The following is an 18,025-nucleotide window of genomic DNA, read 5'->3' as shown; positions in this document are numbered from 1 at the left end:
GAACCGACTCGAAGGCACCTAACGACATCGTCACTTCATTTGCATAGTATATTGACCAATTCCTGCAAAGAGCATACCAATCACAGGCAGGCTGCAACCCAGTGCCAGGCAAAAAGTATCAAAACCAAGTTGTTTACAGCTTACCCAGGAAATGTCAATCAACGTGGACAAAAGTAAACCCTCTGGGGTAGAAAACTAGAGCACAGGTAACCCTCAGAGCTTGAGGGGAAAATTCTCAAGCTGTTTTTCCAAAGAACCAAGACAAAAAGTCACGTGAAGGAACTCATTTCACCACAGTTTACCGAAGTGGAAACCCGGAGGACCATCCTATAGCGCCCACAGGCATCCCGGGGACTGTCCTATAGTGCTAGTGCCCCAGAGGCTTCAAACTGTGCTTCATAACCCAGAGCCATGCTGATTCTCCCAGGCCAGCCTTAGCAATCATTAGACTCCTCGTCAGCTAGGTCTGATCAGGGCTGAAGTGTTTGCCTACACCGCCCTGTCTCCTCTGTTGACTGTAAACCATCTCAGAGTGGCCGATTCCTCCTGTGACTACAGCCCCACCAGCAGCGTGGGCAGGTGTGCATACAGGTACCGCTCTGCTGCTGCCCCTCTGCTGGGGGAACGTGTCTTTGTGAGGAGTGAGTCAGGCAGCCTTTGGTCTGGCTGGAAAAGTGCTCTTAGAAGAAAAAAAGAAGTTTTTAATCTCACAAGACTCTAATATTAATTTCCTTAAAAGTGGCAGAAAAAACGCTGACACACAGGTGTCTGAAGCATAGCCGAGCTGTAATTTCCTTCCCCTTTTATCTCACATCAGCAGTGCTTCTTGGACTTTTGCGAGGTGGTTAACGGGAGGCCTTTCCTCTGCCTCTGGCGAGAGAGCTCCCCTCCCCAAGCCCAGGGGCCAGCGGCTGCTGGCCTCACCGCCGCCAGCCCAGGGGCCTGCCATTGCCCTCCCTCCACAGGGTAGATTGTTGTTAGCTCCGTGGAGTTGATTCCAACTCATGGAGACCCTATGTGTGCAGAGTAGAGCTGCTTGATAAGGTTTTCAAGGCTGTGATCTTTCAGAAGCAGATTACCAAGCCTGTCTTCTGAGGCGCCTCCAGATGGGTTTGAACCGCCAGTCTCTCAGCTAGTAATCAAACGCTTAACCATTTGTGCCACCAGGGCCTCCCAGGGTAGATGAAAGGATTGGAAAAATGTAGATGTGATGAAGAACCAGGTAGAAAATGGGGGAATGGCAGAACATTCTGAAAGCTCATGGTGGCCTTTGGTGCCACCTCCCACATCACCCTTCCTCACCCAAGCCAGGCAGCAGTCAGGAGGCGGTGTTTTCCAGCAAGCAAACCAGTGCTTCTAGGTGCCCTGGGACTCCGCTCTGAGAACCAAACTCCGGGCCCGCAGTGCAGACGGGCTGCCTCATGCCGGCACGTCCTCACCATGTGCGGGTGTTTTGATTTGGGGGAATGGCCAGAATATTCCAGGCTGCGTTTGGAGATGGAGGAGGGTGTGGCTGTAGATAGTGAGATGGCCTTCTGGTGAGCAGCAGGTGGAGCTGAGTCTTCCCACCCTTGGTGCTCTGTCATAGGAGTGTCCACAGCGGGAGAGAGGCTTGGGTGAAGCTGAAGAGCCCCAGACCCGGCCCCCCACCTGTGGAGGTGGTGTTTCTGATGCACCCTTCTCTCTGTTGGTTCCAGTGGAGCCCAAGCTCTCTGGGTCCCAGCCTGAGGAGCCGCCCCCCGTGGACGAAGTGCATTCGGATGACTCTGATGACGTCGTCATCTCCCCGTCCCTGCCCGGGAAGAAGAGCTCTGCGTCCTAGGCCCTGACCGCCATCCCTACACCACGGGGGCTCCTTTGGCGTAAGGTTAGGGCTGAAAGGACAAAGCACATTCTAGAGAACATAGTAACCAAAATTGGAGAAATAATTTACCTTGTTAGAAAACAGCAATACCTACTGAACACCTCTACCCCGGCTCTGGCACTGCTCCTTCATGTGCGTGTTTGTTTGTTGGTTGGGGGAGTCCCAGATGCCTTCGTTGCCTTCTTTGGGAAGCAGGTGGGGGTACCATCTCCTCACCTGGGTCTGCAGTCAGGGTTGTGAGTTTTGTGCCAGACAGACACAGGTGCCCTAGAGGGGTGGTGGACAGGAGCCCTGCAGAGACGCAGGCCCATCCAGCCTGTCATGAGCTGCCGTGGACCCAGATGCATGGCAAGTCACCACCACTCGTCATCCTTGACGTCACCTCCAGCAGCGTTTGCTCTGGTCTGGACGCAGTGGGTCAGACCTGAGTCCCCGTGCTGCACCTTTCAGGAGAGTCAGATGAGGCTGGATACCCAGGGGAGGGTGGCGTCCCCCTTAGCCCTACAGCGCAGCCACTACAGGCCACCCCTGGGGAAGGGTGGTGGCCCCCTCGGCCCCACAGGCCATCGCAGCCCTGCAGAAGCTAGTGAGCCACTGAAAGGACCAGTGTCCTGATGCTTCCTGCTTCCACCCCCACTGGGCACTACTCCCAGGGACCACTGCTCCTCAGGGAGGAGTTGGGGTGGAATTCTTTCAGGGGTTAGAGTAAGACAAAAACACCACCAGGTTAAAACCACAGAAGCAGATTTGGTTTTGAAAAATGCAGCAGAAAGAGCTGCTTCCCACAGCCTGGTCGTGGGTGCTTTTACTGCGTGGTCACACCGAGGAGGGGAAGGGGCAGGGGGAGGGCTGAGGAGGCCGGCCTGGCCATTCGACACAGAAGCCAAGTACTCGCAGCCGTGGTGACCAGTGTCCTGGCTTCCAGGGACAGTCCCCCCACCGTAGTGTCTGTGCCCCCTTGTGGGGTGCACATTGCTGAAGAGGGGCCTGTCGAATTCCCTCAGGGGCCAGCAGCTTGCTGTGCTTGGCAGAGAGTTCCTTCTGGAAACTCTCTGGCTTAGTCCTTGGTTTGTTCTTGAGTTTGGCCCTTACCGGTGGGTCACTGTGAGTGACCCCAGGCTTGGGTAGGATTCCAGAGGGCATTCAGACCCACATACCCCCAAGTCTGGGGGAGTGAATCTCTCCTACGGAATCCACTTGGCCTGACGTGCCTTGGCTGGACCCCAGGACCCAAGAACTCCTCTGCCAGGTGGGCAGTCTATCCAGTCTTAGGAGAGATCTGATATTAGAAAGTTCTCCCTGAGACTGAGTGGACAGCTCTCCAAGAGTTTTGCCCACTGGCGATAGTTTCATCCCGGGTCCTACCCCCGCAAACAGGACACCCAGCCCCTCATCAGCATCCTGACATTGAACCTGAGGGGCAGGGAGGGCAGGCCTAGGCCAGTCCTTTTTTGGAAACTCAAGGGGCCTCCTCCACAGTGTGGGAAGGCTTCTGACTGTACCAGCAGCAGGGCCTTGTTGGTGGGGGCAGGGAGACTTCTACTCCCTTCTCCCTGATGGGAGTGTGGGGACCCCCCACCCCAGCCCTGCACACCGCGTAGCATCAGGCAGGGCTCAGAAGGCACAGGTCACCACAGCCATCTTCAGCCCTCTGCCATCCCCACATAAACACACCCAGTGCCATCGAGTCGATTCCGACTCGTAGCGACCCAGGCTCCAATTTATAACTGGCTAAAAAATCCAGCCAGGGGCCTGGCTTGTCCAGTGTTTCTGTATGTTTGTTCTGTGGTCTGCCAGATCGGTTTTCATTTTTCTTTCTCATCACTGACCTGAATGATCACTCGCCCAGGGAATTGAAGAGGGAGCAAGTGCTGCCCCTCCGCAGTCTCTTCCTCTGGCCCAGACCACCCAGCCCACCCTCCCAGTTTAGAGCCAAAGTCTGGTGGAGCCACTCTGTCCAGCATAGCTCCAGGAGGACAGCAAAGGCCCAGCCACCAGCCTCACACTTTCCTTGGGGGGGCTTCAGTCCCGTGCTGTGGCCACCCCCCCCCTCCATTTACATACAGGCATCTCTGCAGCTACTTTCTCACCCCGAGGTGCTTGTGGCCTCAGAAGGTCTGGGTTGTGAGCCTCAAGGGAGACTCAGTTGCCCTCAGGGAGCCAGGCAGGCTCTGTTCCAGGAGAGCGTGTAGAGAGAGTGTACTGGGCAACAGGAGCGTGGCTAGCACCTGGCCCAGCTGCAGGATGCCCCATCATGGGCCCCATTTCATTCCCGACGCCCTGTTTCAAGGTCTTGGACCCATTCCTGATCTTCTGTCCCAGGCCTTGGTCCCTTCCTGATGCTCCGTCACAGAGCTGGGTCCCTTCCTGAGTGGCAGACGGGGCCATGTGTCCTTGTGCACTGTGACTTGCAGGCACCTGGACAACGGGCAGATCTGAGGAGAAAACCAGGTCAGCCTGAGGGCTTTTTCCCCAAGAAAAGGCCCTGAAACCATGAATATGTAGATTTCTCCATTAGAAGCGCCTATGCAGTCTCGAGGTTACCTCAGAAAATGATGCCTCCACTGTGGGTCCTCACCTCGTCTTTGGATGTCCTGGTGCTCCATGTGGACCCCCTGCCAGCCGCTCTGGGGTTTCCCCAGGTAACCACCATGGCTCTGTCTGACGAGAAAATGCCGTGTCCCATGAGGAGCGGTGGCAGGGTGGTCCTGGCACTAACTTTGAGTCCTGCATCAGCTGCGCACAGGACCACTGGCAGAGGGAGCGGCCAGAGGAAACTCAGCTGGAGAGGAGGATAGCTCTGCCCTCTTCCTCCCTCAGCGGCTCCAAGGAACAGGACTTCAGACCCTGTGCCCGCTCACAAGGGGCCCACCCCTCCCAGGAGCCCTCTGGAGCCACAGGCAGGGAATGAGAATGGGAGAAGAATGGAGAGTCCAGGAGAAAGGGGTCTCACCCAGGCGATCGGCGCCAGTGCAGGCCCAGGCATGGACCCACCCAGGTGTGTGGAGGTCACAGCCACTTTGTGCTGGTTTCCAGGGCAACACCTCCGCATCACCATGAACTCAGAGCAGTGACCAAACTAGTGCTCTCAGAGGCATGTGGGTAGTCCAGCTGCAAGGACACCTGTGACCAGCAGAGGGCAGAACTGGAGGCCTCTTCTCTGGCCTCATGCCTGCGGAAGCCGCTGCCCCTGCCCTGACTGCTTCGTCACACAGAAACCCTGAGGTACATGGAGACACAGACTGTCACTGGGACACCACGCCTGCTGGGCTACTGTTGGACCCTGTTCCCGTCACCAAGGCTGGGGAAGAGGGTGCCCCAGGTTCAGCCAGGGTGGACCACCTGTCATTCTTGTGTAGTGCCAGGCAGTCACACACGTCTGAGCAGAGCCGTGGCCATGGGGACCACCTGCTCACCTTCCTCCACCTGACGAGGGACTGAGGAGAAGGTGCGAGAAGGGGCAGGCACAGGAGGGGCTAGGCAGGCCACTCGCTCAGGGAACTAGAGAGGAGGCTGTGACGAGGCCACCAGGCATCGTTAGGGTGGTGAGGGAGGTGGGCTAGCTTAGTAGCATGCTGTTTTCAACAGACTAGGGAGTGTCTGCGTGGGGTGTGGTCCCAGAGAAAGGGTGGGCATTGAAGGAGGCTCCCGTGGTTCCTGTGGGGGATGGGAGCTGAGGGTCTGAGGAGCCTGTCCTGACTGGTTCACCCCTGTCCTCCCTGTGGCGAAGGGCACTGGTGTGCACCCCATCCTCCCAGGTGACACTCAGCCCAGGCCTGGTGTGTGAGCAGAAAGGCGTATTGGTGTATTTCTGTTTGTCAGGCCTTCTTTTTTAAATAATTTTATTTGTTGTTGTTGAGAATATACAGAGCAGAACATACACCAATTCAGCAATTTCTGCATGTACAATTCAGTGGTACTGATACCATTCTTAGAGTTGTGCAACCATTCTTGCCCTCCTTTTGGGCTGTTTGTTGGTTCATCTTGGGCAGGAGGGCTCTCTAAGTGGGTAGACAGTCCCGGTGCCTGCTTTCTGCACTCTGTCTGACACACGTCTCTTCTGAGAAGGGGCGACGGCTGTGCTGCTGGCTCCTAGGCTGGACCACAGACCTCCTCCACAGAAGATCCATTAATTTAGGAGAGGTAGGCCCCATTGCTCCACCTGCCAGGGCTGGGCTCACTTTTGAAGAAATAAAGAGACCTCCTAAAAGTTTATGAGCGGCCATCCATGATACAACGGTTGATATCTATTCATCTGAGACAGCTGAGGAAGGAGATCCAGGCATCAGAGAAGGAAATGGGCCACAGGTCTAATTGCCTCCATGAACTATTGCCTCCTTTTCCATGAGAACTGGATGGTGCCCGGCTACCATGACTGAACATTTTGATCAAAGACCCAATAGGTGCATCTTGATCAAAAGAGGAAAATCAGGAACAGAATCTCAAACTGGTATGGAGACTGGGATCTAATTCTAATTCCCAGAAATAACCATTAAACCTTAAACCAAAACTCCCATGAAGCCATCGTTGAACTATTTAGCCCAGTTAATGCTTGCCTTAAGCATTACACTCTTAGAAAGAAGTTTCTGTAAGAATTCAAACTTACAATAGTTAACCTAAAACACAGATGAGAACTTTAAGGGTCAGAGAGCCTAGATTAATGGTGATGAAATGATATGGGTAGAGATAGTGAAAATGGTGACATAATGTGAGGTATGTAACCAGTGGCAGTGAATTGCACATGTAGAAATGTTGTGGTTATGTATATTCCACCAAAAAAAAAAAAAAAGACCCCTGTAGAAAGCCCATAACCGTCACCATCTGAGTGAGAACCCACTCACGGCAGACCCACCTTGCTCTGTGGAAGCGCTGTCTGCTCTCGTGGGGCCCCGCTGGCACAGAGTCTCTCTGAGAAGAAACAGAGCACTGGGTGTGTGCAGGACCAGCAAGTTCAAGGTTCCCACTGCCTGGCTGTCCGGGTCGGGCTGTTCCTGCCAGCGTCGTCCCTGTGTGGCACCCCCCTGGAAAGTGAAAGCAGGGAAGTCTGAACGCTGACCTGTAAAACCACGGGAGTGGCTCAAGAGAGGAAGGAGCGGGCCCCTGGTCCTGTGCGTTTTCTTTTAGAATCCCGCGAACCTCACACAGACTGTCTGTGACCTTATTGGAGGGAGGGAGTTTTCACTGTGCTGCTCATTACTGGCCCTTGTAAATAAAAGCCGTTCCACAGCATCTGTCTCATTGCCACCCAAATAGCTCACTCTCAGTCACTCCAGGTACGTGACCCAGAGAGTCTGTGGATCCGCTTCTGGGCTGCTGGCACCTGGCCACGGGCGCGGCTGGCTCGGGCACCAGAGCCTCAGGAGGGAAGGGGTCCCGTGTGCACGCTGGGTGTCTGGTGGCCCCTCGGTGTCTCACTGAGTTTCTCTCCCTTTGCATGAATGAGGTTGAGAGCGCTGAGAGACGAAACGCGCATGTGTGAGGGGTCTTTCTCCAAATCCTACTGAATTTTTGTTCTAAGAACAGGGAGGGAACAGTTTACTTAGGCATCAACCAACACATATGGCAGTGATAAAAAAAACAAGCCCTTGATTCTGGGGTTTTGCTTTCCAGTACTGATGCTTCACTCCCAGAGGCTGCCTGCCCCAGACCTTCAATGTTGGTGGGGTTTGCTGGAAGCCCTGCGATCACTCATGAGTTGACTGTGACGTTTCTGAGTCAGTCTCCGTAACCCGTCACCCCTGGGACCTGCAGGAAGTGGTTGACTCGGGGAAACTTCATGCCTCGAGAGGGGTCCAAGGGTAGAGAGCAGGGGAAGTGAACCCTGTGGGCCACAGCCTGGACCGGAAAGGGAGGCAGCCTAGGGTGGAAGCGTTTCAGCTCCACCACAATAAGAGAGCAGAGAGTTAAGGTGCAGCCACGGACCTCCACCCCAACAGACGGAGAGCCTGAATTATTGTATCTTTACATTTAAGATATCTGTATCATGCATGCACACACAGAGGCAGGACCCTCTCCTGTTCCTGCCTCTGATGTAAGCTGCTTTCAGGAATTCGAGTAGAAGTAGGGCCCAGCCTGATCCAGAAGGATACCATGGAAAAAGGCATTATAGCCATGTGTCACTTAATGTCCACGATACAGTCTGAAATAGTACCTTATTCGATTTGGATGTTGTGGGAACACCATATTATATACAGTCAGTCCCTGGGTTGCCCAGCCCCACCCGCTGCTCCACCCACCTGAAGAGCAGGAGTGGCCTGGCCCGGCAGCCCCCGCTGCCACCTACCCACCAGACAAAGCCTGAAAGCTGTATCCACTGGATACAGGAGGTGGCCTTGCCTGGTGTGCGGCTTCTGGCTGGGCGGGGGCTGTACTGGCAGCTGGATGGGGACTTTGCGCACATCTGGGCACAAGGGGGAGATGTGGCCTCAGGGACTGGGTGGGCAGCAGGTGCAGCTGACAATGCTGACCCTGGCTGCTGCCACCCTGTTGGTACGGCTGGTTCCTGATCATGGGCAGCTGCTACCACTGCCACCCGAAGCCAGTAGCCCGCTAGCACCCCAGCCCGCCTGGCACACCTGCCGGTATTGCAGGAGTGAAGCAGCCGCAGCAGGCGCTGCCCTGAGCTGGGAGTGAGTGGTTGTACAGCTGCTGGCTGGTGAATGAAGTCAGGAGGAGGAGGTGCTGCGGGGGATTGGGATGTGCCCTGGAGCCCCACTGCTCGTTCACTCTCGGGGGTTTGGGGTCTTTAACACCATTAGGGGGAAATAATAAACAAAAGAGGTCTGCTTTCCCTTATTCAAAAAACAAACAAAACAACCTTATGGGATCATGGCGTATACGCGGCTGGACATTGCTCAAATGGACATTACCTGGCGCATGACTGTACTTCTGAATATCTTACTTTATAGGTGATTTTACATATGTATGTGTAACAAACTGTGTGTGTATAGCGACTGGATGAGAGGCCCCCAGATCCTGGCGAGACGCTTGAATAAGGGCTTCCTCCCGTCCCCTGGGAAGATAGAAACTGTGTGAACATCCTGGCCCCAGCTCCTCCTACGCTGCTGTTAGGCCCAGAGTGTGAGTGAGAAACAGGTTCCCCTCTCCGCTAATGGCCTAGGGCCAGTGCTGTCCTGTGAACACCCTGGGGGCTGTGGCCCGTCACACCACACACACACCACAACCACGCCACACCACATCCCACACACCCACCACAACCACACCACATACCATACACATACTACACACCACACCACAACCACACACACCATGGAAACCACAATCACACCATACTGCACCACACACCACATGCACCACAACCGTACCGCACCATACCCACACACACACCGTACTCACCCACAACCCCACCATACCACACCACACACACACCACAACCCCACCATACCACACCACACACACACACACCACATATACCACCTGCACAACCACAGCACACACCCCCACACCACAACCACACCAAGGCCACACATGCTATAACTACACCACACATACCATAACCACACACTACACCATACACACCTCACACTGTACCACACACTATAACCATACCACACACACCACAACCACACCACACATACTGCAACCACACACCACACCATACACACACACCACATATACCACATGCATTATACACACACATACACACACCATACACACTATAACCACACCATGCACATTCACACACTCACTCAAAACTCAGACTGTCTTAAGCTGTAAGAGGCTCCTCCGTCCTCCCAAAAAAAAGAGCCAAAAAGAAAACGTGTCTGGCCAACTTGAAAATATGAACTTTTTACAGTTTTGGATGCAACTGTCAAACACCAGCTCGTTAATAATCAATTTATTGATTTGGTTATACAAACGTATTTTCAATCACGCATAACAAGTTAATTTAGAAGTACTGCCTTCTTCCATTCTTCCATTTCATGAACTCAAGGGCATCTCCTGCAGTGTCTCTGTGGCCTCATTTTGAACAATCTAGCACCGTCTCCCCGCGCGCCATCTTGACGTCCATCTAACCTGTTAGAGGTTCCTTCAGCCACTGGAAGTCTGTATGAGATACACCGCCCTTGGAAATTTTTCTCCCAAACCCCGAGTACCAGTTTGCTGACATTGGGACAGTTTGTGGTGGTACTGGGTGCCCTATGTGTGTATATTCAGATTTCCACAAGGTAACCATTAACTGTGTTTTTTAAGTGGTTTTTAAAGCACTGATTCACAGTGATTCCCAATACCTGCAAATGCGAGGTTCTACACCTGGAGTAACTACTATCTCTGAGTTAAATTTCTTTCTCACTCGTTTTTAGCAATTCTGTTGGGTGACCTCAGTGAGCACTGCTCATCCCATAGAGCCCTCCTCCCCATTGTTGCATTAGTTAGGATTAGGTTTGGCTGGAGTATTGTTCGGTGCCGTCCAGTTGATTCCTACTCATAGCAACCCCACGTGACAGAGTAGAACTGCCCCATAGGGTTTTCTAGGGTATAACCTTTACAGGAGCAGATGGCCAGGTCTTTCTCCTGAGGAGCCACTAAGTGGGTTTGAAACGCTGACCTTGTGGTTAGGAGCCGAGCACTTAAATATGGTGCTACCAGGGCTCCTTGCTGGAGTATCAGAACTCCCAAAACAACAGAAATCCACACAACTTAGAAGGAGCCCTGGTGGCACCAATGCTTAAGTGCTTGGCTGCTAATGGAAAGGTCGGCAGTTTGAACCCACCAGCCACTCTGCAGGAGAGCGAAAGACGTGGCAATCGGCTTCTGTAAAGATTTACAGCCTTGCAAACCCTATGGGGCCGTTCTACTCTGTCCTATAGGGTCACTGTAAATCGGAATTGGCTCAACGATAATGGGTTTGAACACAACTTAGAAGTTTCCAAAGTTCCGAAGCAAGCGATATGGACGTACGGTTGTTCCGTGATTTTCAGAGATCCCCACTCTTTTATTATTGCTTCATGCTCCTGAACACAAGGCTTAATGGCCCAAAATGGCTACTTGAGCTCCATCCATCACATACACGTTCCAGTCAGCAGGAAGATGAAGGGGGTGTCCCCTCACTTGAGGATACCTCCGCTTACATCCCATTGGTCAGAGTTAGTCACTTGCACACCCAGGTGTTGTCTTTATTCTAGGTGGCCACGGACTCAATCAAAATGGGGGGCTCTATTAATTTTTTTTTTATTACTAAGGAAGAAGAGAAGAGTGGCTCCAGTGGGAGGGCCAGCCAGCTCTCCACACTCCCCTAAGGACCCTTCTTCAAATCTCCCCAGCTGCCTTGCTTCTAGGGTCACCCCGTAACCTGTCCGCATTGCCACTCTGGTGCATTTGGTAGGAACTGTCATGAACTGCTCAGTAGACTTACTTGGGGTCCATCTGATGCCTAGCGTGGCCCCATAGGTCTCTCCAGCTCCCCCACACCCTCCCTCCAACAGCCCCTCTTTGCCTTGGTGCTTTCCACTGGCAGGGCAGTTCTTCCCATGGAGCCCACCCACATGAGCCCTGAGGACCCCTCCCTCGGGTTGTGTCACTATGCGTGGTCACATCATGCCACACTGGCTGGGACATCTGCCCACATCACCCAGTCATGTTGTTCATGTGTCTGCTGGCACATCTGTCTTTCGCACTAGACTGAGCGCCACCAGGACTGGATCTGTGGGGCTGAGGGAATACATTCACTTCCGAACACCCTGGGTGCTGGGGGCCCCTCCTGCAGTGAGTGCTGGGGCAGGCATGGCGGGGGGTCGGGCCAGGGCCAGACGGAAAGGAGCCCTCAGATGAGAATGGCAAGGGCCGTGTGGGCAGGTGGGGAAGCTTGGAGGCTGGTGAGGGAGGCCTCTGGCCTTCCTTGTGAGAGAGCCCTGGGAACAGGGAAGGCTTTGGCAGAAAAACGGGAGAACGTGCAGTCGGATTTGCATTTTAACAGGGAGAAGGATCCCGGCAGCTGGGCTGTGGACAGCCCATGGCTGGGGGACCCTGGGACTGCCTACCCATCCCCAGGGCCACTCGAGGCCCAGGAGAGCCTGCCCCTGAAATAAGGAGGGAAGTGGGATGTCCTTCAGAGGGAGAGACGAGGATAAGAGGCCTGTCCAACAGAGGCTGCCTCAGAGGGGAGCTTCTTTCCAGCCACTGCCCCCCTCTGGGCTCACAGGGGCCCTCAGAGTGGGCAGAGGAATGGGGTGCAAGGTCTGCACCCCACAGGGCTGGTCCACAGCCCTGAGCAAACTCTGAGGTGGGCCTGGAGGGCCTCTACACCCCCATCATCCCCCACCACCCATGCTGCTGAGCTGGCAGGGGATCTGGGGAGGAGAGGGCCCCCAGCCTATAGGCAGGAGAATCTGGGCATCAGGTCCTGGCCACCCTGGCCCCAGACTTGGGCCTCAGTTTCCTCATCTGTAAGCAATTTATCACACTGTCACCACAGCCTGGCTTCCAAAAGTCCCTGCACCCTGGATGGGAGATGAGAAGCCGAGATCTGTCTGTCCTCTGGGACTTAGAAGTTGATCCTGAGGCCCCGGGAACCAGGCAAGGGTTAGCAGGGAAGAGCCTAGTCAGATCCATTCTTGGGCACTCCAGGCAAAGAGTCCGGCTCTGGATTCCTACCTGGCCCTACCCCACATTCCCTGTGTGACCTTGAGCCCTGGGTGGAGCCCATATCTACCCCCAGAGCCAGGTAGGGGTTAAACAAGATGAGGTCGCAGGTCTTGGTAGGGTTCAGTCAGCAGAGGGTGGCACCTGGAGCAGGGTCCTGACCTGGGTGGGGCAAACTGGCCCCTGCATCGTTGAGCAGCTGGGTCCCGAAGGCCTTCCCATAACATAGGAAGGGCCCCATCTGGTTCTCACACCTCCTGCTTCAGGAGATGAGTGAGAATGCCCACCCTAGAGGCTTCCCAAACCTTCCCTGGTCTTCTTGGGCGGTGGGCCAGGAGGAGAAGCTGCTCTGCCAGCCCAGAGCTCTTCCCCAGGCTGAGCGGGGAAGAATACCAAGGCTGCTGGTATTCTGGAGAAGGCTGGGGGTGCTCACCCTCTAGGGCACCCTGCCTAGGAACCTGCATGCAGCCAGGGAGCCCAGTGAAGGGTGGAGGAGAAGCCTCTAGAGGTTTCCCAGGCCTAATGGGGGGTCTCTGGACTGCCCTGACTCCCTTAGCAGTAACTCTGAGCAGTAACCCAGCCAGAGGAAGCCACAGGACCCCTATGTTGGGGAGGCAGTGGCCACCAGGCTGAGGGGTGAGTGACGCCCCCACCCACCTGCACTGGGGGCTTGGGGCCAACACAGGGCAGGTCACGGCCAGAGAGGAACATCCCTTCCCCAACATGTCCTGGCCCCGACCCAGGGAAGGAAGCGTGACTGTCTGCCCCTTGCTGCTGGGGAGACCAGGGTGTGGAGAGTTCCCTTTTAGAAGGGGAACAGTGTCACAAGGGCACAGGGGCCTGGGTGGGGCCTGGGCTGCTGAGCAAGGGGCAGGGCTCGGGAGGGAGGGAAGGGGAGGCCGTCCCCAGCCTGTCTCCATCCCCATAGCAGCTCTGGCGTCCCTCCCCCAGGCACTGCTGGCTGCTTCTGAAAGCCGAGAAAAGACTTCTTCTTTGACCAAGTGCAGGGGAAGTGGGGCTGGCAAGCCAGCCTCCCAGCAGCTGCTTGGCCCTTGTCACCAATGCTGATTCCAGAGCTCAGAGCACGGCAACATACCCTCCTCCCTTCCACTTCTGAAGTCGGGCTCCTGAGGCTGCCGGGAAGAGATAATAGTACCCCTTCCCCCATGACCATCCTCTCCCTGCTGTGCCATTCAGCCCCTCCCCTCCACCAACCACCAAAAGAAAACATCCTAAATCTACTGCACCCAGTCAATTTGAACTCATGGCAACCCCATATGTTACAGGATAGAACTGTGCTCCATAGAGTTTTTAAAGGCTGTAGTCTCTATGGAAGCAGATCGCCAGGACTTTCTTCCACAGTGCAGTGCGATGGGTTCAAACCATCAACTTTTTAGTTAGTAGTCCACTGTAAACCATTTGCACCACCCAGGGACTTTCCACCCACCACAGAGAAAGAGAATTTACTGGCTGACCAAGGAGCATTCCTCTAACACATCAGAATTTAAGGAATCCTTCACCATTCTGGATGTCCACTGAGCCAGGATGGTTATAGTCAGGGCCCCCAGTGAACCATCCCCCACCCCATCTCCATCCTTGTACAGAACCCCCCCACATTGTCTTAGGGGCTCGCTGATGGACCCTGAACTAACATGACACAGCAGAGGCTTGAAGAGACTGCACTGGGGGCGTGTGCTCTCGTGAAGGAGCCCAAGCTATCCCGCTGGAGCTACGTAGCCCAGCCAGCAGTCAGCACCCACCACCAGCTGAGCTGCCGGCCGACTACAGATGTAGAAGAGACTCTAGACAAGAGGAGCTGAAGAACCATCCCACTGAGCCCAGCCCACACTGCTGACCCCAGCACCCTGAACAAGTAAAATGGTTGTGGTTTTAAACCACTAACTTTTGGGGTAGTTTATTGAGCAGCAGTAGAGAACTGATACATGAATCTTTTAAAAAAGCATCACTCTGTGGGTCTGTGGGTTTCAAGCTTGTCTCTGTACCCCATTCTCTGAGCCCTTGCTTTCTCCTCTATAAAATAGGTGTGGTGGTCCTCTGTCTTGTGCAGTGACAGAAAGTACACCATGGCCTAGCTTCACGGCTCATGTGGTACCTGCTGAGGAGGGCGAAGCTGCTGCCACTTGCTGGCAGTGGGGCCCTGGGTGAGCCACTTTGCCTCTGTGTCCTCATCTGTAAAATGGGGTCATGCTGCCTCCTGCATGGGCTGTGAGAGCAACATCTGGCCCAGACCCTGGTGCACAGACTCCAGGGTGCATGCTCCTGGCGCTCACTCTCTTCTTTAATAAGAAAGGGTAGTGATTACATGTTTCTGGTGAATCAGGGCTGTGACCTGGAGTGAGCGTGTTCCCCTCTCAGAGCCTCAGTTTTTTCCATCTGTAAAACAGGGAAACGGGAAAAACTGTTTGGCGGTTCCCCAAAAAGTTAAACACAGAATTACTATATGACTCAGCAATTCCACTCCTAGGTGTGTACCCAAAAGACCTGAAAGCAGGGAAGCAACAGATGTGTGTACACCAGTGTTCACTGCAGCACTATTCACAATAGCCAAAAGGTGGACACAACCCAAGTGCCCACCAACAGAGGAATGGATAAGCACAATGCAGTCCATCCGTACAACAGAACACCACTCAGCCATAAAGAGAAACAGAGTTCTGAGAACATGCTACAACGTGAATGAACCTTGACAACACGACGCTGAGAGAAAGCAACCAGACACAACAGAACAAATATTGCTTGACTTCACTTATAGGAAATCTCTAGAAGAAGCAAATTCATAGAGATAGAAAGTAGATTAGAGGCTATCAGGCCACAAGCCAAGGAACGCCTAGGGCCACTGGAAGCTGGAAGAGACAAGGAAGGATCCTCCCCCAGGAACTGTGGAGGGAGCAGAGACCTGTTGACACTCTGAATTTGGACTTCTGACCCCCCAGAGCTGTGAGAGAATAATTTTCTGTTGTTTTAGGCCACCTGTCTTTTGTCAGGGCGGCCGCAGGAAGCTCACACAGCAAAGCCTGAACTTACCCAGATCTCAGGCCTCTCCGTACAAAGCTCAGCTTCACAAAATCTGGCTGCTGGGCTGGGCTGGGGGACACGCAGAGACAAGGAGCCCTGGGGTATTCCCCACACTGGGGGCAGGTATCTCTGTGACTTCTTTTTATCAAGGTGCCAAGCTCCTTTCTGGTGGTCGCTTCTGTGGTTACCTCCCTCAGGGTGTGATTTTTCATCTGTGATTGGCCTTCTCAGTAGCATGCCTCAAATAAGAGCTAGGGTCTCCAAATGAGAGACCACTCTGGAGTGCCAGGATCGGGGCCAGTCCCTGCTGATGTCCCAGCTTTAGTGGTGTTGTGGATAAGTGCAAGTGCTGATGTTGTCAGTCTGGCTGCTCTGTGTCTAGCTGGCCCCTTGGCCCTCTCGGGGACAGTGCTGGCAAAACTGGAGGCAGCTGTCCTGTGCTTTGAGTGGCCAGGTCTATCAGCCAGGTATCTGGTGAGCGGGTGTTGGGCTGTGCATTGCACACGACAGTGCTGCTGGTGCCAGAGACCCGGGCCTCAAGCCTCAAGCCTGCCCTTCCCCTCCAGTTCTCGTGGGCCTCACTGGTCGCGGTCCAGGCACAGGGAATCCCACCATCCTGGCTCCAGTCCCAGCATCTGGAGGCCAGACCATGTCGGGCCACGTCAGCACAGGCCTGGCCTTTCTCCCAGAGCCCACAAGTCTGGGAAAGCCGTTCAGGGGCCTCCATCCTGCCATCTTCTGGGCCGGGAGACAGACCCTGGGAGCTCCTGGCCTGCGCCTCCCCGGCCAGTTTCAGATGCTTTCACCAGACGCTTCCAGTATCTCAGCCCTCTGCACGTTCTCCTTGGAGTCTCTCTCATCCCTGTATTTCACAAACCCTACTTCTCTCGGAGGGAGTGAAGGAGGAAGGGAAGGAAGGAGAAAGGGAGGAAAGACGGAGGGAGAAAAGGGAGGAGGGGGGAGGGAAAGAAGGAAGCAAGGAAGGAAGAAAGGATGGAGGGAGGGAAGGAAGGAAAGAAGAGAGGGAGGGAGGGAGGAAAGAGAGGAAAGGAAGGAAACAGGAAGGGAGGGAGGGAGGGGACACTGAGTGAAGCCCCTTCACATGGGATCTTGTTTCTTTTATCTGTTTCTCACATCTGAGATGGAGATATGACCCTACCCATTTCACCACTGAAAAAAACGCTATGACTCAAAGAGGATTTGTGACTTGGAGCACAGGATAAAAGTAGCTGACTCACAGCGACCCACATGTGCTCCATAGAGTTTTCAATGGCTGATTTTTTTTAAGTAGATTGCCACATCTTTCTTCCAAGGTGCCTCTGGGTGGACTTGAACCTCCAAACTTTAAGTTCGTAGCTGCGGGCTTAACCATTTGTGCCACATGGGAACTCCAGAGCATAGGGTAGTTAGTTAACAACAATAAAGAAAAGGTCTGGGCTTTGAAGCCAGAGAAGACCTGAGCTGGAACAGTCACAGTGTCCACATGTGGGGCAGTGATGGGCCAGGCACCGCAACTCAATGACACAACCACCTCGGAGGCAGGGACAATTTTTGGTCCCAAGTTAAATAAGGGACACTAAGGCCTATCTCTCTGCCACTTGAATGTGTGGATGGGGGCAAGTGTCTTCATTTCTGGGCCTTGAAATCACCCTGTCAAACTCTAGGGTATGGCTAACCTTGGTGGGGGGCTCAGGGGAGGTCACTGGTGTGTGGGTTCAGGGGCTCATTCCATGAAAGCTGCCGCTGGCCCGGGTGTGCTGGTGGCTCTGGAACTTTCTGGGACCTTCCAGGACTTTCTGGGATCCCTGACTCCCTGGTCCCCAGGGTTGAGGGGAGAGGATTCCACACACCTTATTGATGCCGGAGGCTGCTGCCTTGGCTGGGAAGGGCCAGTGGTTTCCTTAGCTGCCATGGTCTCCGCCTCACATACACACACCAGGCACACTTCCACCCCCACCACGGAGTCACCGAAGGTGTTGAGTCCTCTCTGAGCTGCGGGACTGGCCCTCATGTCCTGGGTCCACCAGCCTGTGGCCGATGAGCTGAGGCTAACCTGCTCCTTGGCCTGGTGGGGGTTCTCACTTCCTCATGGTAGGTGGTGGGTCTGGGCCTCAGTTGTTTCATCTGTAAATGGGGCTAAAGTCCAGCCTCCTACCTCAGTCGCCCAAAAGCCAGTGGGAAGAACAAGCATGGCTCCCAGGGTGAGTGCCTGGCAAAAGCTGCTTTGACATCGGGAAGCGGGGGCGGCCTTGCTTCCTGCCCTATCCTCAACAGACATTCGTTTCCTGAGGCTGCCGTAACAAAGGGCCACAAACTGGTGGGCTAAAGACAATAGAAATGTTTTCTCCCACAGTTCTAGAGCCCGGAAGTCTGAAATCAAGGTGTCGGCAGGGCCATGCTCCCCACAAAGCCTCTAGGAGATGATCCTTACTTGCCTCTTCCAGCTTCTAGTGGTTCCTGGCAATCGTTGGCTTGTAGGTGCATCAGCCCTAATCTCTGCCTGTGTCTTCACACGGCGCCTTCCTT

General features: G+C 54.3%; 1 protein-coding gene across 6 annotated transcripts in view; it reads left to right on the top strand.

Moving 5' to 3' along the window:
* The window catches only part of IQCE (IQ motif containing E), a 75,957-nt gene extending 67,654 nt beyond the window's left edge, over nucleotides 1-8,303 (top strand). For 2 of the 6 annotated variants that reach the window (XM_064295969.1, XM_064295968.1), the window contains one exon: nucleotides 1,698-8,296. In XM_064295969.1, coding sequence (XP_064152039.1) covers nucleotides 1,698-1,822 — 125 coding nt within the window. In that variant the 3' untranslated portion in view covers nucleotides 1,823-8,296. Of the gene's footprint in view, nucleotides 1-1,697 lie in introns of all 6 variants that reach the window. The other 4 variants (XM_064295973.1, XM_064295972.1, XM_064295971.1 and 1 more) reach the window with 4 other exon arrangements.
* The last annotated feature ends 9,722 nt before the right edge of the window (nucleotides 8,304-18,025 follow it).

The sequence above is a fragment of the Loxodonta africana genome, chromosome 12 (genome assembly GCF_030014295.1).
Source record: "Loxodonta africana isolate mLoxAfr1 chromosome 12, mLoxAfr1.hap2, whole genome shotgun sequence".
Taxonomy (NCBI): Eukaryota; Metazoa; Chordata; class Mammalia; order Proboscidea; family Elephantidae; genus Loxodonta; species Loxodonta africana.
This window is presented reverse-complemented; position numbering and strand designations above follow the sequence as displayed.